The following is a 23,250-nucleotide window of genomic DNA, read 5'->3' as shown; positions in this document are numbered from 1 at the left end:
CTGAGCCGAGCTGGGCCACGGCAGGCAGCGGAGCCGAGGCAAGCCGGGCCGGGCCACGGCAGGCAGCCCTGGGCCGAGCCGAGCCGAGCCAAGCCGGCCCGCCTTCCCCAAGAGGAGGCGGAGGCTGAAGGGGAGGAGGCAGGAGAGGAGGAGGAGAGGCGGAGGAGGTGGAGGAGGCGGGAGCGGAGGGAGGACACGGGGAGGTGGCTGCTGCTGCTGGGCAGAGAGGAGTCGTGCAGGAGCAGCGGCTGCACTCGGACGCCACATTCCCTCTTTATGGGGCTGGTGGTGAGGATGAGCGAGAGCTGACCCTGCCGCGCCGCCGCCTGTGCTGTGAAGTGTCTGCTCCTCCTCCTCCTTCTCTTCCTCCTCCTCCCCGGCCGTGGGTGAACCTGCGCTACGGGCTCTTCACCGACACGGGGGAGGTTGGTTTGTTTGTGCATTTGTTAAAGGCAAAGAGAGAGAAAGAGAGATCTTCCACCCGCTGAAGCACAGTTCACTATGATCGTACTCGCATCCAGCACTGGAAGCCGGTTGGATTTCGTGTCTCAGTCCAGGGTGTTTTTCTTGCAAACCTTCATTTGGATTTTATGTGCTACAGTGTGCAAAGCGGAGCAGTATTTCAATGTGGAGGTAAGATCAGCCGGATGCGTGTGCGAGCGTGTGTGCTTCCCCCTTCTCCCTTCCTCCCTTCCCTTTTTTTATGTCCCTCAAATCAAATCAAATAGCCAGCCAGCCATGTCTTCCAGCAGCCAGGGCATACGTCTGTGTAGGCTTTCCTTCCAGCAGCCGGTAGCGAGCTCCCCTCCCCGCGCTGCCCCGCCTGATGGATGCGTTTCAGCCGGAGATCCCGTTATCCCGGCAGCGCGATGCCGGGCGCTGGAACGCAGCCCGCGGGAGACGGGAAACCCTCGCCCGGGCACGGAGGAAACCTGGGGCGCAGTATGTACATGCAGCTCAGGAAAGCTTCGCTGAATGTCTTGGACTTAAGATACCACTGTCTTTCTGAGTTTTCCCAGCCTTTTTGGTTTGGTTTTGTTTGGTTTTTTTTCCGAAGAAGAATGAATGAAAGAGCGTTATGGGGACAGGAGGAAGGAAACTTGAGATTTTTGGCACGTTTCTTTGTGGTAGAGTATCTGGAAAAAAAAATCTTTTTTTTCCCATAGAGACATAAGAAAAAGAGTTTCCACTAGAAATAGTGAAACAAATGGCATAAAGGTACAACTACAGCTCGGAAGTTAGGGGGTGTGGAGGACAAGGAAAATGTATTTTTCCGAGAGAAAATGAAGATTAAAATGTGGGGATACCAAGATGGGGCAAACCCTAAGAGTTTACACTTGCAGTGACCGTCCATTTCCAGTCACCTTTGTCTACGCTCCCAGTTTTCCCATTAGGAATTTTTACATAGTGCTTTCACTTAGCTAATGTTTCTTTACTGACTTTTACATCGTTGCATATATTCTTTCCTCCCTTTTCTCCATCCTGTCGCTCCATTAGTTCTGCTATGATCCTTTACTCTACTGCAATGGGATGTGTCTATTTCCTTCTTTTCCTTGTCAATTCAACTTATTGATTTTTCTTGTTATGTCTCTGTAGTTTATATGTGCTCTTTCAACTTCTTATACGTAATTCTGGTATTCTGTTAGGTTGCTCTGTACCTTCACTTTCTTCTGTCCTGCCAACCCCACTCAAAACTTTCTGCTGCACCCATACACCAGCTTTTTTTTTGTTTTATGATCTCTTTAGTCTCCTGGGTTCCCATGATTTTTTTCTCTCAGAAAAATGAAGTCTGTGTCCCTGTCTCACACATATTATGAGCTCTTGTTCTCACTCAGTGACACACATTCTTGCTCCTTCCTCTGACAAGATTGCTCATGCAGATCCTGCTCTGTTCCTAGACTGTTTGTCTGAAGTTCTTACCTGTGTGTCTTCTCCCTCTGTATCATGCAAGATGACATCAAATGTATAAAGAACCCACATTTTCTTTCTCCATGTCTGCTTTCATCCTACTGTTTCCTTCTCTACAGGCAGTTTCCTTTTCAATTCTCTCAGCTTAACAACACTAATCCATTGATTCTTTCTTTGACTTCCATCTCTCCAGAAAGTATTGTCTTTTTATTCCATCATTAAAATCTTTCCTGATTATAAATACAGGTCTTTTTTCTCTGTCATTCTGTGCTCTAGTCACTCATTTGATCCTTATCACAAATGTGCATTTCTGCTTCAGTTGGACTGTAAGATCTTTGGAGCCGGGTTCATGTCTTCTCACGTTTATCTGGCGTGTACCATGCTCAAGCCTGGAGTACAATTGTGAGACTTCTGCTATATGAATATCTAAAGTTGCATATTTAAGAGCACACAATGATGTTTTATCCTTCTGCTCATGTCCTCAGCTGCCTTCTTTACTGATGAGCAGAGGAAGGAGCTTGGAAGAGAGGAAGTTGCTCTCTCTATCCTCCCCATGCTTCACAGGCTGGCCCCCTGCAGAGTATAGGGATGAAATTCCAGCGACAGAACTTTCTCCTCCCACAGCAGTCTGCTTTGCTGGCATCTGGCTCTGCTGGAGAGACGGGCGGCAGATGGAGCTAGTGTGGGAGGAGAAAAAGATTGGTTTAGTCAAGTGGAATATGAACAGGAGGCCAGCTCCAGTCAGGATGAGGTTTTCTGAGGAAAGAAGGGAAACACTTTCATTCTTGCCACCTCTTCCATATGGAAGCACATTTTGAGGGTAAAGGCAGTATCAGGAGCAAGAGCACTGCTGGATAAAATGAAGTGGCATGTATGTGTGATGAGGGCACATATTTCTCCTTTTTGAAATATGCCATCTCCTGCTCTTCTTTCCAGCCTTTCTGAAAACAGAGTGTTATCATATGCCAGCGCTTCCAGTCTTTTCATATGTAAGTCTTTGAGCCACACATTGCTGGGAGCCAGAAGAGCGTTCGAGGGATTACTTGATTATTTGAGAGTTGTCCAAATATGGGGCTTTTTCCTAGGTCACTGCCTTTGACCACTGCTAGTGACATGGTCCTGACCTAAATGAACCTCAGATTTGCCCCAGAACAGCCATTGCTGTGTTCACATTGTTTGGAATAGTGCTGAAAATTCAATTTTCTTTTTGCTGGGAACAGCAAAGGCTAAAAGCATGGGAAATTTGAGGCAAAGGACTTGGCAGCAGCATGTATGTATTGTGCTGTAAAACTCTGCATGTCAGCACAAGTGCATTAAGCAGTTGTACTTCAGAGTAAATTGTGAAAATATAACAAAGATTTCCTATGACAATAAGAATAAATATGCAAAGTAGGCTTCAAGAAAGAAGCAATGTATATATAGCTGAATGAAATGTTACTGAAAAAAGTGCCTAAGATGATTGGAAAGCAGATTTACTTTTCATTCTTTCCTGTCTTTAAATAAAATACAGGTAATACCTGTTGAACATTATAAATTGTGGAGATTATTTATTTCCTCTTGTTCTGTCTTGTTTAATCCACTTTCCTGATTGATAAGTAAAATCTGTGCAGTCTTGTTGAATTTTTTGGTTTGTTTGTTTCAGTGCTGTGAGCAAGGGCAATTCTTAAGAGATACTACTGTAGCTCAAAAACATTAAATAATAATGTTTCCTTTTCAAAGTAAAACACAAAGCTGACATTTACAAGCTTGTATGAACATTTCTGTTCCTTGTAATTTGGTTGTCTCTTTGTAAAATTTCTTTCAACCAAACTTCTTTTAGCCAAGAATGAAGGAATTCCTCAAGTTTCCAATGATAGCTAAATACAGCTGTCTGTCCTGAAATGCATTAATGTATACAGTGTTTCATGTAATAGACGCAGCAGAGTAGGGTTCAGACATGATACATGACAGGGGCACGCTTGCAGTCTGTATTGGTGAGAGTTTTGTGCTAAAGCTTCATGAGAGATGATTGTAACTGATAGGTTAAGAAATCATGATGAAATTTAGGAATCACTTGGTCATATGTGAAGGAGGCTTTTAGCATTAATTTTCGAAGTTCATTGATTACCAGTAGCATTTTTGTGACTTTTTTTCTAACATCATGAGAAAAACTAAGGACTACACTCTTAATTCCTTCTTTTAGAGCTGAAGTGTTGGTCCAAAACAGTAACTTCATGAAGTACGTTAGTGAAAGACTGTGTCATCAATGTTGAGTTTTGCTGCTATTTTCAACTATTTCTGTACCCTAACACGGGAAGATTCCAACAATGAGAATAGAACGTGTGAATGGAATAGTGAATGGAATAACAGTTATGAAAATAACATTCCAAATATAAAACAGAATCAAACACATGGAAGCTAATTGTTACTAAAAAGGGATAGAGCAACAAACTACCTCTTGCCCCTACTGGGCTCTTTACTGTAGTAATAATATTTTGTGGGGCTCAAAGATAACTCCTTTGTGTGTTACTGGGCGTGTCTATAGCTGGTCTTTCACAAGTATCATCCATTTAGTATGTATATATAAATGTGTGTATATTTGCTTTCCTAAACCAAACAATATTGCACTTTTTGAGCCGGTATTGTTCCGCAGATTTATCTCCCAGTGTCATCCATTAGTTTTTGTATGGACTTGAATAACAAGTGTGTTTATACTTAATTAACTATTGAATAGCCAATATAAAAATAATAAAAACAAATGTTACCATTTTGTTATGGGAAAAATGACTGTTGAAACAAAAATACCTTGATCAGAAGACAGGATCAGCATGCATCTGGAATACGATTGATCTCCAGAACATAATGCTGCTTACTCTTACTCAGATGAGTATCTTCCTAAGCCCTGTCGAGGAAAGTGGTTTTAGCATTCCACCTAGTTTTATTGACAGTATCTGTGGTGTGGGAAACACTAGAGAGAAAGCATGCCTCATCATCTCTCCCCTCAAGCTGACAGTTTTGCTGTTTTCCTCCTTCTATTGCTAAATGTATGGACTTGAATCCCTAGGGGTGGTCTTAAAATGACTCTTATTTTAGTGTGAGCAGATCTTTAAAACAATACGGTCATCTCCCATTTTCAAAAGTGGGATAGTTAAATTGCATATTGTGAAACAAAACAGAGTGGAATCTGAACTTTAGAAAAATAACATCAGTTTCCTCCATGGTAATAAGTTTCTGAGAACCCCGTCGTTTTCATTGTTTATTTACAATTAGCCTCCAGCTCCTGCTAAATGGTAAGGCATGACCTTTTATTCCATAAGCTCTTAGTCTTTTAGGCTTAAAACCAGACCAGTTTCATTCTTCAGCTGGCAACTGAAAAGGAGTAAACATTTGGAAGGGGGAAAAACATCCTCCAATATCACCTTTACACACTTTTGGACTAGTGGACTTGGTTGTGAGGTTTATAGGCACAACACAATACTTTTATAGTTCATTAAAATGCAAGCTGAAAACTGTGGAAAAAGGATTAAGGTGGTTTTGGTATTAAAGTGACACATGTCCTAACATGGATCCTAACAAGGATCTTCTGCATTGATTTAAGTTACAGTCAGTGTGTGTGATTCTCAATTACTTAAATTCTGAATCTCACTCTTACATATGATATTGACGAAATGAACAGGACTTTTATTAGAACAAGGAGTTCAAACTAAAATTGTTGGAAAGATGGAGAGGAGTTACTGAATCAGGTGATGATGACGATTAGTGGGTGAAATACTAGTTGAGGAAAATACAGATACTATGTGATGCATTTCCTATTTGCTTGTTCATGAAATACAGATACAAAGAAAAGCTCCTATAAAATTCTCTGGTGAGAAGATATATCTAAATAAGGAAAACAGTTGGAAAACTGTGTCTGATGATAGGCAACAGAATGCTTTTCTGTCTAAGAAGGAGAATACCTACTATATAATGAACTGGCTCTCATTTGATATGAAGAAATACATATGAAGAAATACTACTTAGTCGTTGGAGTGCATTTCATACTGTAAAGTGTGAGATTATTGTGCTACTGACATTGCAGGGAAGCTCATGGTTTCTGTTGCCAGTATTTTTTTCAAAGGCAGGCTGGAAGGATGGTGCCTGTTGGTATGGGTTCACTTCTCTCATAGTATGTTATACTTTAGGTACAAAACATTTGTTTATTATTGTAGTTCAACTTGTTTTCCTGTGGCAAATTTTTGTCAGTTCAGTGTTTAGGCATCTTCAGTGTTTAGGCATCACAGCTCTTAGTGAGTCTCAATTCTACTAAAGAAAAAAAATAAAATGGTTGAAGAGATTTATGTAATCACCTTGTGTAGTGCAAGACAGAACTACAAAAACATGTATTTCTGATGTTTTCTGACATGAGAGCTTGCTAAAAATAAATACAAAATTTGTTAGCCCACCAGTAAACCTTGAACAAGCCCAAGCTCTCCCTTTTCATTATTTGGAAGGCATAGTGTAAAACTCCTGCATAACCATTCATTGTTTCTTCAACGTGGATATACTGTGTTCTTTAACTGGTTTAAGATCTATGCCGCTCTTTGCCAGTTTTATTTGAATCCATCCAAAAGGTCAGTGCTTGCTCTAGGCACCTCAGCTCTGCTTATGCACTCAGCAAGACTGTGTTGTAAGAGTTTATAAAGATAGAATGTGGTATTATATATATTTTAAAGCATTTCAAACTGCATCTGTTTTTACTATTTTAAAGTCTGTCTCATTCTTGTACTTTGCTGAATTACCATTTTATGATTTTAAACATTGGAGGATTTTCTGTTGATACTGTTTAAAGATCCTTAAGGAAACTGTGTAACTTTTGAAAAAGTATTTTAATTACCCTATTTAAATTGCTTAAATCTTCTCAGCTCTCTATTTCAAATTCCAGTTTATTGTCTAACATTTTTGCCATCCTCAAACTGCACTGTTGACCATAATCTGAAGGAGCAGGTTGAGTCTGTTTAATTTGTTATCTGTGATATGTCAAATGACAGATTTGGTTTCATTCTGTATAAGGAAGGCCAGGATTAGTGCTGCAAACATGATTTTAGTTGGCACTGAAATAGATTTGAAAAATAATTATGATTAGAGCTTTATCCTTTAAAGAGAGGTCATGCTATTTGGAACCTTTATTTATTGGTTGCCTGGCAACTGTTCATTCATGTTCCTGCTTATCATCATTCATTGTAAGCATCTTTGCTGTACACTAAGACCAATTAAGTGGCAACACTTTATTTCTAGGATGAATTAAATTTGACATAAATTACAGATAAAGAAAAATTCTGTAGCTTTACTTGTTAACCAAAACTGTTGGTACAATGTTTCTTTGCTTATTAACATCTGGTTTATACAAGTGAGGAGTTTGGCTGTAATAATAATGTTTCTAGCGTACCTTTTGAAGTATTGCAGCACATAAATGACTTAGAGGCTTGTTCAGGTATTTTTGCCAGGTTTAAAAACTCCTGTTAATTTCAAGATCAAGGCTTCAGGGTTCTAGGAAACTTAAGTCCTGTTGATTTCAGAGCTTAATATTAGGCAGTCCAATCTCAAGTATTGAAGCTTGAACCCATTCATTGGAGAAGGGGTTTCACATTCTAGAGTTGAAACTGGTGTGCTAGGAGATGTGCAGGTGAAGCAATAAGAAGGACATTAAAGTCATTTGATGCTTTCTCTCTGTAGAACATTAGCAGTTTTTATTACCCTGTGGAAAACACATAAAGCATAGTATTCAACAATTGCTTTGTGACTATGGATGAAAATATTTTGCTCTCTTTATTAATTTATTATGAATCATATAATGATTGACCCTTGTGTGGAATAGCAGTGTGGAATGAGCCTGTTGGGTTATGGAGTATTTGTAGAAAATGTCTTTGTAAAGAGTATTGAAGAAAATTCCTTATAATTGCATCTTAAAAGAGCATCTACACTGTGTGGCCAGAGTGGAGGTAGATTTATGTCTTTGCTACCACCATTTGGTAGGATTGTCTCTATTCTTGGTTGGCTCAGTGCTTTGGAAAAGAGGCCATCTCTGTTCACATGGATGATAAGAATGTTGTCAGGAGTAGCCAGCATGGATTTACTAAGGGTAAATCAACCAACCTGATTGCCTTCTGTAATGATACAGCTGCCTGGATGGATGAGGAGGAAAGCAGTGGATATTGTCTACCTTGACTTAGTAAGGCTTTTGAAGCTGTCTTGCTCAACATCCTCACAGGCAAACTCAGGAAGTGTGGACTGTGTGAGTGGACAGAGAGGTGGTTTGAGAACTGGCTGAACAGCAGCTCCCAGAGGGTTGTAATCAGTGGCACAGGGTCTGGTTGGAGCCCTGTCACTGGCGGTGTCCCCCAGGGTTCAGTACTGGGCCCAGTATTGTTTAACTTTTCATCAGTAACTTGGATGAAGGGGCAGAGGCCTTCTTAGCAATTTCCCTGACAGCACAAAGCTGGGAGGAGTGGCTGATACTTCAGAGTGCTGTGCAGCCCTTTAGAAGGACCCTGACAGAGATGGGCAGAGAAGAACCATCTGAAATTCAACAGAGGTGAGTGCAGGGTCCTGGCCCTGGGGAGGAACAGCCCCATGGACTAGTACAGGCTGGGGTGACCTGCTGGAAAACAGCTCTGTGGAGAAGGACCTGGGGGTCCTGGTGGACAACAAGCTGTCCATGAGCCAGTGTGTCCTTGTGGCCAGGAAAGACAAAGGTATCCTGGGGTGCCAGGAAGAGCAGTGCCAGCAGGTTGAGGGAGGTGATCCTGCCCCTTTACTCAGATCTGGTGAGGCCACATCTGGAGTTCTGTCTCCAGTTCTGGACTCCTCAGTACAAGAACATCTCTCCTACAAGGACAGGCGAGGGATCTGAACTTGTTCAGCCTTGAGAAGAGATGACTGAGAGGGGATCCTATCAGTGTCTATCAGTATCTGAAGGGAGGGATTAAGAGGATGGAGCCAGGCTTTGCTCAATAGGTTCTGAGCAATAGGACAATATACAATGGGCAGAAACTGGAATACAGGAATTTCCACCTGAATATGAGAAACATGGTGTGGAGTCTCTCTCAGTGGAGGTATCCAAGAACCATCTGGACACAATCTGGTGCCCTGTGCTCTGGGATGACCCTGCTTGAGCAGAGAGGTTGGACCAGATGACCCACTGTGGTACCTTCCAACCTGACCCATTCTGTGATTATGTGAAAGAATGTCCCTCTGGGACTGATGCCCTCTTCTTTGAGCTTGTGATTGTATTAACTCACGAGTACTCATCATATCATGTCAGTTAGGGGGAGCAAAGTAACTGCTGTAAGACAAATCTATATCAATTTTGATCAGATTTTCCCATTGATGATATGTTGGTAATACATGAAGATGGTGTTGTGTGTTTTTTCCCTTTTACAAAACAGTTGAACTGGTTTCAAAGCTGTATAGATAATTTGAAAAGAAATGCTAGCCTCAGAAAATCTGGTCTTTAGTATTTTTTTTTTCTCATAATATTGTGGAGAAAAACTTATTTTATTCCTTTGTTGCTGTTCATGTTTGCTGGGATGTAATCACAAATTCACTTACAGTTGTGAAATAGATGTTGGCTAGGGGAAGACTTAATTTTTTAGAAAATTACCAGCTGAAAGGCAGAAAGAAAATTATCAATGTCTTTAAAACCTAGATAGTAGAATAAGAAAACAAACCTCCCTTTCAATGGGGAGGAAGATACTTCATTTAAAAATATTGGTGGATATTTACAAAGTGTACAACAGAGGAAATTGCTTTCTTTTTGTATGGCATGCAGATCTGAAGTTGATGATCCTGTCACATTTTTACCTCAGATATTGGTTGTGCGATGCTCTTCTAGGAAATTGCTTTGACCCACCATCTTTGCTGAGAAATTGACAGATTGTATCTGTCTGTGTTGTAGTTTATGCTTAATTGCAAGTGAAAGAAATAATCTTTCATGCAAGAAAATTTATTATTATTATTATTATTGGTAGTAGTAGTGGTAGTAGTAGTAATCATAATATTGTGAGAAGTAATAGAAATATATTGTTAATTGTACAGCATGATTTTGGTCTTGGCATGTGAGACTTTTTTCTTTTTTTGCTCTCATTGCTTCTAATGTATTTAGAAAAATGAAATAATAATTAAAAAAAACCCTCAAACCAACCCAGGACAGTGTTCCAGTGTCTGGTTTTTCTTGTTGATTATGAAGTGCTGAGCTCTGATATTTCTGTCCTTTATTACTTGTACATTAAATGCCAGCTTTGGAAAGACCTGTATTATATTCTTCTCTATTGCATACATTTTTAAATATGTAGGGAAAAGGATGTGATGTAAGTGACTGAGGCATTTTGCTGGGGAGGCTGAAGACCCAGGTTGTGTGTCCAGTTCCATCATGAGTCTTCTCAGTTTATGCAGTAGATTATCCATCTTTGTAACCAGCCTTTTCCAATACATATCAAGAGCAATAGAGGAAAAGTGTAAAAGAGCCAGGAATATGTCTTCATCATTCCTTTATCTTGGGACTGTTGCACTTTTTTCCATAAAATATAGTAGAGGAATATAATAAAATATAAATACAGCATTTCCATTTAATCATCTGTATGACCATTCTAGAACTGAATGTGTTCAAAAGAAAACCAGAGCAGAAAAGATGTCTATAACAGTTTGAACACTGGCTTTGATTTTTTTTCTGCTTTGTGGTTTTTTTTTTATTATTTTTTTTTGTTTGTTTGTTGTTTGTTTATTTATTTTGGTTTTGTTTTGGTCTTTTAAAATATGAGTACCAAAACTTGGCAGGCAACACTAGGATTAGATGAAGGATATCTTTAGATAACTGAAGATAGAGCACAGCACAGTCTCAGAATGAAAGTTTGTATAAGATCATTTTTGTTACCCAAACGTACTCAAAATTATTTTAAATAAATGTAAGTCTTAAATCAGTTTTGGATCAGATTGTAAATACCACATAATGCACAATTAAAAACTGTTCTGGTTTTGAGTGAATGTACCCTTAAATAAGTAAATTGTTCCACATACATTCATGTTTGCTTTTCATCACAATACCTAAGCTGCTTCTTTTGTGTTTGTGTATTTGTGGTTTTTTATGACTTACAATAAAAGATGCACTGCTCCATGCATTTAATGTTTTATATTAAGCACTACTAACGGGCAGCCATACTACGCACATACTCCTGGATGTTAAGAAATTAATGGGAAGAGGATAAGGTAAATAAGATTTGCTAAGATTATGTGTTGGGAGGTGTGATATAGGTGGAAACTGAATCTTTTTCCTCAAGGTTCCTGTACCATCTGTTCACCTTGTGACTCTGTTTCAGACTTGTAGTATTTTTCTGAGCTCTCCTGTTGGTATTAACCAGAAGTGTGATTAAGTTGCTCACATGTGGATGTCAAGCACCTTTTAAGGTGCCCTTGGTCCAAGATGTGCACAAGGCTGGCAGAAATGACATGGAAAAAAAGTTTTCTCTTTAGGCTAGCAACAGGAAACAATTTTCTGTGTTCTAAATCAGCTCATATGACCCTAGATACTTCTATTTAGGTAACTAAAATCTGTTTCTAGTTTTAAATGATGGTGGAGAGTGGTGAGACCTATATCTGTGGGGCTCCCCAGGTAGACACTGGCATTCCAATGTCATAATTTGGAGTTGAATACCTTCCCTCTGCAGTGGTAGGATTCATTAAACTTGTGTAGGGACCTGATGCTGTTCAGGCTCTGTGGTCTGACTTGCTTGGTTTCTAGATATTGTTTCAGAAAATCATGGGCCTCCTAAAAAATCCAGTGATACTTCTCCCATCTCCCGGTTAATGTAGTTCATCTCAGATCACACCGGACACCTGTGCTCCTGACAAAACCAAGAATAGAGCTCCATCCTTATGTCACTACAATTTTTACCCTGTCACTTTGATGCCCTGCATACTATTAAATATATTCATCCCTTAATGTAAAAGGTTAACATACGTCTTTGGATCTCATGTATTCTAAGTATTTAGTAAGGGATTTAAAGAATACAACATTTCCCTACTGTAACAAGGCAGTTTTGTCTTCAATTGCAACAAGATCAGGTCTGAGCCTGTTCAAATCCAGGTAAAACATGTTACCTAACTCCGAGCAAACACAGCAGGTTTTATAAATGTACTGCTTCTGACTGTTGTTTTGTGCCTTACCTTAAATGGTTTTAAAGACTGTCTTTCCATCCTAAACTTACAAACATCTAAACAGCTTGAGGGGAGAAAACAGAATGTTAAGCATTTTTATAAAGAACAAACATATTTTAGAAAAATAAGCTTGCTAAGTGTCTATTGCCTGATAGCCTGATAGACAATCCCCAAGATAAAAATGAAAATGACATTTTAATAATTTCTTTGGCTAAGGGCCCTCAGCCTTCAATAATAATCATCTTGTTTTCAAGTACTTTTGTTATGTAAAGCAAAACGGGGATTAAGTCAACTGAAATTTACATTTTTGTGTTGATACCAGAATTTAGATCTTTAGGTTTTGGGATTGCTTTAGACCTTCAAAATGGTAATATTAACTGTGTCAGATTAAGAGTAGCTGACCAGTTTGTATTTATAAATTTGCTTATTTACTTAATTTGTAAATGCAAAAATTTGAAATACTTGAGTATGCTGATATACTATTAAAATGAGCTTTCTAGTATCATGTAATTAGAGGGAGACTAGAACTGCTGTAGATTTTTAAGTCTGCATTTTTGAAGAAAGAGTGACATATCTGCAATCTTTTAATACAGAAGAGCTTCCTTTGTAATGTATAGCTCTACTCTTGTTTTTGCATTCAGGCTCATTTAGAGATAAATAGTATTTTAGATCCTTTGTGAGTAATTCTGTCATTTTTCCTAACTGTTGAGAGAATTCACTTTTTGTCCCAGTCAGATAAAGATACAATCATTGTTCTTCATAGATTAATTGCTTAGATGCCATTTCCACTGAGATATTAGAGAAGTTTTCTACATAGAAGATCTTCCTGAGAAGATGATGTCAGTTTAATTTGGATCAAAAGCTTTAGATTCTATAGAAATATGTTCTTTCTCTAACTTTGCTCAAAATAAAGATTCTGTTTCATTAAAAGTTTGGGGGTTTAAATATTTGCTTCCTTATCTAAATTTCCAGCACCAGAGGAAATGATTCTTAAGATGAAACTAAGCTTTTAAAATGTTGGAACAATACATTCTGTGATGTTTTGTAAAAGTTAACAGACAGGGGAGCCTAAAGCAACTACAACTTTTCTCATGCCCCATCTCCAGTAGTACAATAGAGAAATTCATCACGCCTGTTAGCTTTATCCTGATAGCTAGAAAAGGAGAAAGGGACTTTTAACTTTAAATGTCCTGCAGTCTGAGCACTTTATAGGTTTTAACTTGTTTTTAGAAATAAAATAGCTAAACATGTGGTTGAAAATTGTGTAATGGTGTTTGGTGAAGTAACTAATGAAAAAAGTGGTTATTTTTAAAAAAATTGAAACAAAGAATTAATAGAGTTGTTAAAAGAAGTCAAGAGCCTTCAGAGTTGTATAGAAATGGAAAACACAGTTTTCCTCCATGCTTTCTTTTTTTTTGGAGCTCATCTATTACCTATGTTTCAGTTATAAGAAGAAACTAGAGACAAGAAGAGGAAAGGGAATCCACTCTTGTTTAGCTTATTTTCTTTTTTGTATCTGTTATTTGTTTACTTATGTACTTACTAGCCTAATAAAATATCTGGTCTTCATTGGGAAACTTGAATGAGACTCTAACTTCATGGAATTGTTGAAATTGTGCCATTAATTTACTTGCATCAAAGATTTTGCTCCAAGCTATTTGAAAAACACTGAATTACTGAACATTTTAACGTAGTAAATTAAAAGTATGTATCTAGATTATAGAATCATGGAATGATTTGGGTTGGAGTGGACTTTTAAGATTATCTAGTTCCAGCCCTGCCTGCCATGAGCAGGGACACCTTCCACTAGACCAGGCTACTCAAAGTAATCCAACCTGGCCTTGGAAGATTTTAGGAATGGGGCATCTGCAACTTCTTTCAGCAACCTGTGACAGTCCTTCACCACTGGAAGAGTGCAAAATTTCTTCCTGATGTCTAATCTAAACCTGCCCTCTTTCATTTTAAAGCCTTTGTCCTGTCACAACATGCTTTTCTCAGAAGTCCCTCTCCAGATTTCTTGTAGACCTCTTTAGGTATCAGAATGCTGCTAGAAGGTCCCTGAAGCCTTTTCTTCTCCAGACTGTACATTTATATAAAGATATTATGATATATATTTAATATGAATATTCATTAAATATTTAAGATAAATATTGGTGTACAAATCCATAGGCTTAACCTATATATAAAGGATTAAATCAGTACAAAAAGAAGTGGAGATACACTATTTATGCATAAGCTGAATCTTGTAGTTAGAAGAAAGTTTCAAATCATTACAGGGGTGGTATTCTTGAACCACTTTTTGAAAAGAACAGTACTGTGGTCATGCAGAGAAGAAAAAGTTAACTTGAAATGGGATCTAACTATATAATGTGGGGGCTTACAAAGTGTAACTTCACTCATTAGCAATAATGGAGTGGCATCCTTCCTTGTTCTACACTCTGTCTAACAGTACAGTAGTTTCACGAATACAAGCCGCACGGATTATAAGCCGCACCCCCGGTGCCTCGACAATGTTGCTGTCTTTGTCAATAGATAAGCCGCACCCCGAATATTAGCCGCACTTTCGTTCGTCGCGAGAATCCGTGCGCAGCTTTCACAAATTGGCCAATTAGTAACAGGATCGCGGCATAGCGGGCTTTACTGGCTCGGGGCGGGGCCAGGAAGGCTCGGCCCGCTCATGGTTGCCGATGGGGCCGGGTGGCCCAGCTCAGCGCCACGGCTCGGCGGGGCTGGCCGGGTGGTGCTGCCGCCGCCGCCGGGCTCGCTGGCCCCCCTCTCCCGTCAGCACCGCCCCGCTGCCGCGTTCGCTCGCCCGGCTGGCAGGGCTGCCGCCGCCAGGCTCGCCGCCCGCCCCGCTGCCGCTTTCGCTCGCCCCGCTGCCGCTTTCGCTCGCCGAGCGCCGCTTTCGCGAGCGGCGGCGGCAGGGCTGCCGCCGCCGCCACCAGGCTCGCCGGCCGCCCCCTCCCGTCTGCACCGCCGCCGCGTTTCCTCGCCCTGGCCGGCACTGCAGGCCCCCGCACCGCCGGGCTCCCCCACGCTGCTGGCCCCGATTCTGCTGGGCTTCCCCCGCTGCCAGGCAGCCCCACCCGCCGGCCTTCCTGCTTCTGCCATGCTCCCCTGCACTGCTAGCCCCAGTTCTCCCGGGCTCCCCCGCCATGCTGGCTCAGGCTCTGCCGCCCTCCCTGCCCCGCCCTGCTGGCTCAGGCTCTGCCGCCCGCCCCCCACACTGCTGGCCCCGCCTCTGCCAGGCTTTCCCACCTCTGCCGGGGCCGGCCGGGCTCCAGCTTGGCTTGGGGCTGCCGCGGGCTCTCACTTCCGTGTTGGCAGCTTTTAGAATTTTGTTAATAGATTAGCCGCCCCGGAATATTAGCCGCACTTCCGGGTTTCCACCAAAATTTTGGTCAAATTGGTGCGGCTTGTATTCGTGAAATTACTGTAATTTCCTCATTCAGAGAGGCTGATAGCTCTACTGACAGCCATTGACTATAATGTTTATTCTTCTGAATTAGTGTGTCTACCTTAAGAACCCTATAGCTATTGTATTAGACCAAAAATGTGGGCTATATTACATCAATACAGTTTTCTGCTTCGTTGCTTTTTGTCATTTACACTTTTCAGTTACCATGTGTGAAAGTCCCTTTTTTCCAATAACATTGAATTCAATGCTGAAAATTGTAAATAATGCCCATGTAATCAACCATACTTGTTTGAAAATCATAAAAAAAGGCTTTTAGAATATTTTTGGTCGTCTTCTTCTTTTTGAGCTTAGGTTTAATTTTTTTCTTGTTTTCTTTTTGAAACAAGAATGGGAAATTCACAGTTAAAGAAGAAACAGAATATTTTCATTTTATAGAGTAAGCCAAGTCTTCAAGAAGCTTTCAAAAAGTTTTACATGAAAGCTGTCTAACACTAGCCACACGCACACTTACTTCATACCTCTTTTCAGTTTTGATTGTCTTCAAAATTGTATTTGCTGCTATTTTTGCTCCTGTTAAAACCTGCCACTTCAAAAGGTCAAAGTACTTCTAACTGCTGACAAACACTGTATTTCATTATGTGATGACTGTTAACATTACACAATTTGCATAACACCTTTAAATGTTTAACAGTATCTGACTGACCTTGTGCATCACTATGGCAGGAGACGCCTGTTGCATTCTTGGACTTAGATGCTAATTGTAGCTGCAGGGGACAGGGTAGTTCTCCTGAAATTTATTTTATTTTTATAGGTGTTGCAGTTTTTTCCAGGAGGAAAAGGAAAACACATATTTTAAGCTGAGTGACTTTGTACTCTTGATTTAGTATTTTGTAGCACCTGTGAGTGACAAAAATAGGGTTTTAAGTGAGGTAGGACCAGTGTCGTAGAGGTTAGGATTAGAAGTACCAATATCAGTAGGGACATGTACTACTGATACTGTTTTAGTCAAAGATTTTAGTCATAAAGATATATTATTTTAGTTATAAAGTAACATTAATTTTTGAAGGAGTTTAATTTAGATATTAGCATTTAAATAATACAAGTGAATTTTTACATGAGTATTTTGATAATATAAATTCTCTGTTCTCTTGTGTAATCTGGCCTTTTTATTTTGTGTTTTATTTTATTTCCCTCTGATTGAGATAGATTAAATTTAACAAGGTAGGACTGCTTAGTAGCTGACTGCTTAGGTAATATTTTCATGAGAAAAATGCATTGATTCATACATACTCAATGAATATTGGTTGAAGCGGGGGATGACACAACACTGTAGATAGTTGACTGCCAACAATATAAACTGAAACTTCAAAATTACCATACTGATTGAATTAATGTAATTGATTAATTAAATATTGACTTAAAAGTCAGAGGATAGCCTCTAGAAAACCTGCCAATAGGGATTCTACTTGTTCAAGAAGGCAGATGGGGAATTTAACATTATATAAACCATATATATTTATAATAGAGGGTATTTTAAATCAGCCACCCCATTTCTGTCCTACAATTCAGAAAACATTTCTTGGGTAGAAAGGAGACAGCAAGCAATGGATTTCAAAGAGATGAACAGACTGTAACGAGTCAGAAAAGCAGTAGAAACTATGGCTTTCAGTTTTGAAAAAAAAATAAGAAGTAGTCTGTTGAGACATTGCACTTTGATTGTATTAATTGGGTTAGATTCAGCTCTTCAGCTGTTGTCCAACAAAGGATCTCTCTAAGGATAGAAGGAGCGCCCGAGTGTGGAGGTGAAAGACTAGAATCACCTGAAGCAGAAACATTGTTAGCTCTGATCATGGCCCACACAGCTGACTAGTGAAACATTTCCCTGCAGTTTGTGTATTTGCAGTACCCTGTAAATTCCATTAGGTTGTAGATTGTGGATGATGCAAATGTTAAATTGTTGCCTCATAGTCTGGCCTGTATTTTTGGGCCAAGTCTCACAGTGGATAGAGTTTTGCTGGAAAATGTGTTCCCCTTTGGTGAGAAAACCAAAGGCCCTTTGAGGCATGTGGACAGTTGTATGCTGGTGGCACGATTCATATCTCCATTCCTGGAGTCTCCTCTGTTGAAGGTGAGGTAAGTCAAGAGAGCTTTCCAAGGCTTGCCACTGTTTGGTAAGTCCTGAGACTACCAAGGAAGAATGCTGCTGAGAATTGATCTGTACTATATTTTTGGGAACTGAGCTGGGATTCTCAATTTGTTTTACATACTGGTAGCCCTCTGCACTCCTGTAGTAGCAATGGTGTAGCAATATTAGCCTTTCAAATGACATTCAGAGTAGTGCTTAGAGTCTTCCTCTGCTTTATTCCTTTCCATTTCTCTTTATAAACCTTAGCTTGGTGCACAACAGAGGACTTTAGCCTCGATCTGGGAAACCATGCTATTGAGACTTGTGTTTTGGAAAGCTAGACCAGTCAGCATCTTGAAAGTAGAAAGCCCAGAGTGGCTTTTTGTCATTGATACTATTAGCTTGCTCTGATAGCCTGTGAAATACTGCCTTCAGTATAAACTGTGTAAACAAAATCAAGCTATTGATACCTACTGGGCTTATTACTCCTACACAAGTCAAATGTTTTCTCTTGATCTGACACTCTCCATTCTTCTTTTGAAAACCACTTCTTAATCTCTGTGAGCAGCTTTTCTAATGTCTGACCTTGTGGGTGAAACTGCTGTGTGATGCAGCATCAACTGATTTAAAACTGACATAAATAAAGTGTTCATTGTGTAAAATTTATCTCTGTCATATCAACAAGACATACAGTGTTGTTGGTTCTGTTTTTTCTCAATGAATTTAGGATACTGTTCTGTACTGCATACAATTTTAAAGTTTATACATTAGGCCATAGAAAGTATTTACAATTTCTTTTCTAAAACTGAAGTCAGAGTTACTGGATTGAAGTTTTTCAGAACTCCCTTGTTTTTATGTAAATATAATTATTACCATACACTATATGGTTCTTTCTATCTGCTTTTTAACATCACTTCTTTATTCTAAGTACAGTAATTTCACGATTATAAGCCACACTGAGTATAAGCCGCGCTTCTGGGTGCCAGCAACTTTTCATTCTTTGTCCATACATAAGCCGCACCTGATTATAAGCCACACGTTACAATACAGAGTGTGATAAAAGGTATCTATTCTGTCACCATATGTTGAGGGTGGGGGCAGATATCTCAATGGCAGATATTCTGCTAATGGGCCATCCATTGAAACCAGGCAGGGCATTGTTCTTTATCTTTTCACAACCCATCCTTCCTTCAGCGAGTCATTTTCTGCTAATGGCCCATTGAGTCCCACTGTGGGACTGATAAAATTACTGCATCCCATTGGAAGTTGCTCCAGCCAGGGGCAAGAGCCCAACATTTCTTACCAAAATAAAAACAGAGGTTTTGGGACACTAAGGGAGCCCCTTTCTCCACTGGACTCCAGAGGAAAACTGGATTTCTCCACATCACCACTGGACCTCCGGAGGGAAACTGCACCTTCTGCAGGAGCACTGCTTCAACTGAACCACATCTGTCACTGAAGGAGGATGCAGCCACCATTTAATGGGACTGCTGCCAACACCCTGCCTGACAGGGTGTCAGGTTGTACTCTGACTTTGTCAGGGCTTGGAGTTTGTTTCTTTGTAGTACTGTATTTCTATTTTAATTTCCCTAGCAAAGAACTGTTATTCCTAATTCCCATATTTTTGCCTGAAAGCCCTTTGATTTCAAAATTATAATAATTTGAAGGCAGGAGGTTTACATTCTCCATTTCAAAGAGAAGTTCCTGCCTTTCTCAGCAGACACCTGTCCTCCAAACTAAAATAGCCACTTTTTGTTCTTTGTTCGTATATAAGCTGCACCTGATTATAAACCGCACTTTGGGTTTGGACCAAAATTTTAGTCAAAATGGTGCGACTTACAATCGTGAAATTACTGTAGAAGAAAGGATATAAAAATACAGTGAGACTAGCAATAATTAAATCCTTATAGTGAAATTGTATCTTAATGAAAAAAACCAGGAATTTTACACAGACCTCTATGTGCCTGTGGTTTCATCTGGAGCACTTCTCTTAGAAAGCTTCCAGTTTAGGTGTGAGGGGTTATATCTGAAGCTGTGAATCCCCTGTGACCAGCTAGAGTGCTTCATGTTACTTTGCTCTTTGCTCCCAGGATTAGCTCCTATTAATCCTTATCAGTGCTGTAGCTTGAATGCTGCAGACTATGGGGTAGCTGTAATTCAGGAGAGCATTTCCTGCATGATGGTAATGTGGTGATAATTTTCCAGAAATGTTTCAAGTGTACTTGGCAAAGTTATCTTCAGGTCATTAAGACTTCTTTTATTTTATTTAGAAAATGTTAAAATGCAAAAAAAAAAAAAAAAAAAAAAAAAAAATCAAGTGAGGCAACACAGCTATTTGAGATGGGGAAACCTGATGAAGAATCCTTTCAATAAGTGTCTGGAAATTTTCATGGTAGTGTCTAAATTTAAGCCACTTAAAAATGCGGCAAATTATTATCAACAAGTGTAACTTATCTATATCTATCTGGCAGATATATACCAGATCACTAGAAATATTTTTCTTATATTTTATCATGATATAGAATGAGGTAATGGTTTCTGCACCAACTTGAAATTATTCTTTTTAAATTTTTTTTATTCTGATACTAATAATCACCAGCAGAACAAGGTGTAAATGTTGTTACTTTGACCTAACCTTTTTGTTTGGTCTGCACCTGGGACAAATTGTTTACTCTTCCTTTCCATGTGGATCAGGAGAGTATGAGATAGATTGCACCATGGCCACTCCATTGGCATTAGCAGTGTTACTGCTTCTTTCTTTAGCCAAGGACAAAATTAAATGTTTCTTTTGAAATATGAGATACTCATGTCACTATAGTGATGAATAGTCTATAATATTGTCTGTGATATGCAAGGGGTATCTGTCCTGCAGTACAGAGTGAAACATGGATATCCTGAAAGTTACTGATCCTACCTTCTGTGCCTGATAATTGATCAGGCACCCAATAGCAATCATTTGCTGCTATGCCTGATCCTGAAATCCCCATATCCAAAGACAGAAAATTAATATGTGCACGAGTAGATCCAAACCTACATCACTTTACTCCTTTTGGACAGAGATCTAGGGGGTTCCATTCCTAACTTTAAAATCTGTTTTGCTGTATTTCATTTTCCTAGTCAGCATAGCATTTTGTTAAACAATTGTCTTGGCTTAACATGAGGAAGCAGCTGAGCCGTACACATCTCACTTTTCCCACAGTAGGATGGGGGAGAGAACTGGAAGGGTGAAAGTGAGGTAAAATTGTGGGTTGGCACACACAAAGGCAGTTGTAGAGGTAAAGCAAAAGCTGTGCAAATGAGGAGTGCTAAGAGGGTGTTCACCACTTCCCATGGTTTAGCCATGCCCAGGAATTCTGGGCTCCATCTTGCCTAACAGTGACTTGGGAACTTGCCACAACTTTGAATGTTCCCCCGTGCCTCCTTCTCCCATCTTTGTATGCTGAATATAGCGCTAAATGGCATGGAATATCTCTTTGGTCAGTTGGGGTCAGCTGTCCTGTCTGCATCCTGTATTTTTGTTTTATTGCATATAAATGTGCCATTGTTCAAAATGCTTGACAAACCTCATCAAACAAATTCTTTCACTCTTTCGATCACTCTGTCACAGTCCTGTAGTTCTTTTTGAGTCTCCAATCTGTGCCACTTTCACATTCTGGACATGGTCACTCTTTGTTTAAATATCCCATTTGGCAAATGCCCACCATACCCAGTGATTTCTATTCGTCTATCACATGCCATAGCGCTTGCTGTGATGTGGTGGTAATGTTAAGGACTCATGGTATGGATCCAAAAGTTCTTGCTCCAGAAGGTTTCCTCATATGTAGCAAGCAGTTCAAGTATAAAGGAGATGTTTGGTAAAGTGATTTTTGTGATCAAAAGCAAACCACAGTACAACATGCTTGATGCCAATACACTTACCATTCTAGCCTTGTGAAACTTCAGCAGACCTGTGACAGAAGCATGCCCTCTTTGTCAAATGGAATTTTTCTTAGATGCTTTTATTAGTCTGTCATAGATATATACATGGAAACTGATGTCAGTTAATCTGCCTGAACCTTGCTGCAAGAGACAGACCCAGACATCATGATTAATACCTTTGGAAGAACAGTGTCAGACCACAGTGTCACACATTCTCCTATTAATGAGCTTTAGAATCAGTACACCAGCTTTAAAATCCATACACTAGCACATATGCAACACTGTCTGCAAGGGTTACACAGGATGAAAAGAAGTGGAGATCAAATAACTAACATCAGAGTGCTTAAGAAATGCTAAAGGAACCTGGAGATGGAAAGAGACCCAAGCAACCATAAAGAAATGAGAAAATTGCCTTCCTCTGTCTAAAGGTGTGGCTTCTTTTGACAGAGGACGAGGGCTTGAACATTCTACTTAATTTTTCCTTTCTCCTAAAAGGATAAAGAAGAAAGAAGTAATTGCTTTGGGACAAGGTGAAAATCAATGCACCTCATGTAAATAACTGCTTCTTTACCCTCTTCTGTGTTAAAAGAACCCTGAGTTCTGTGAATTACATTTATGTCTGCTGTAGGAATTCTGTCCAGAGAAGATTGGAAGAACTGACCAGTAGCTGAAAACTAAGGAAGAACATTTCCTATGTCTTCTGTGTCCCACATGATCATGATAACATAGGAAGAAGCTGTATGTCATGAAATGTGATTTTTCTGTATTCCCATTGTTTCTTTGACATATACCCTCAGCAGTTACTGAAGCCATCTGTTACATTTTCTAGTAAATTTTCATGGTAATTCTTCTTTCTATATTTTTCCCCATTTCCACTTACACTAAAGGAAAAAGATGTTCTAAAGGAAATGTGTTGACAGACTAATTTATCTTTGCACATTTTAGAAATAAATTAAGTTATTAAATATTTTTATTTTTACAAGCAAGTTTTAGAAAAGAGATTTACTACCATAGGTAAGTGCAAGGATTTACAAGGGTGTAAGTGCAATATTAATGAGACAATAGATAAATTGAAGGAAGGGGAAAAACAACATTTTTATTTTTTACAAATGATGCATGTTCAGGAGAGGGTAAAAGGCCTGGTTCTGTAATAGATTCCCTCAGTTGGTTAGAACATGGTACTGGTAACACTAAGGTTGGGGGTTCTGTCCCCATGCAGACCGTTCACTTAAGAGTTGGATTTAATGATCCTTGTGGGTCTCTTCCAACTCAGAATACTTTGTGAATCAAAATTAAATCTCTTCTAGTCCATTTAAATCTGTGTGGGCATCAAAATCATCAGCACATTTCCTCAGCTGTCCAACACTTGCTGGTGTTTGTGTTACCATATCTGGGTTTTTTACACATCCATAATGAGGTCTTTAGATCCATGATAACCAGGCTGTTCTGTGTGCAGCCTTGGAAGCAAACCAGACCTGTCAAAGCCAATGGAAAATAAATGTAATGGCCAGCTGGCTTAGAAGGCTGCAGTTAGATCATCAGGAATGAAAACTCCCCTCAGAGGTCTTTTCTCCTCCTGTGGTGGCCTTTGGTCTTCCAGCAACAGATCATGCTATCACTATCTGAGTTGCAAGGCTTTAAACTTAGAGGTCTTTTAGCATTTCATAATTGAGCCAAAGGACTATACTTATTTTATTTTTCTGTCTGAAGTGTG

The 23,250-nt window shown here is 39.6% G+C and overlaps 1 protein-coding gene across 2 annotated transcripts in view; it reads left to right on the top strand.

Annotated features, from left to right (window-relative positions):
* Nucleotides 1-200: 200 nt before the first annotated feature.
* MMP16 (matrix metallopeptidase 16) overlaps nt 201-23,250 on the top strand; it is a 181,116-nt gene continuing 158,066 nt past the window's right edge. The window contains exon 1 of one of the 2 annotated variants that reach the window (XM_033065315.1): nt 201-633. In XM_033065315.1, the coding sequence (XP_032921206.1) occupies nt 502-633 (132 nt within the window). In that variant the 5' untranslated portion in view covers nt 201-501. The remainder of the gene's footprint in view (nt 634-23,250) is intronic. The other variant, XM_033065324.1, reaches the window with a different exon arrangement.

This window comes from Catharus ustulatus, chromosome 1 (assembly GCF_009819885.2).
Source record: "Catharus ustulatus isolate bCatUst1 chromosome 1, bCatUst1.pri.v2, whole genome shotgun sequence".
NCBI lineage: Eukaryota > Metazoa > Chordata > Aves > Passeriformes > Turdidae > Catharus > Catharus ustulatus.
This window is presented reverse-complemented; position numbering and strand designations above follow the sequence as displayed.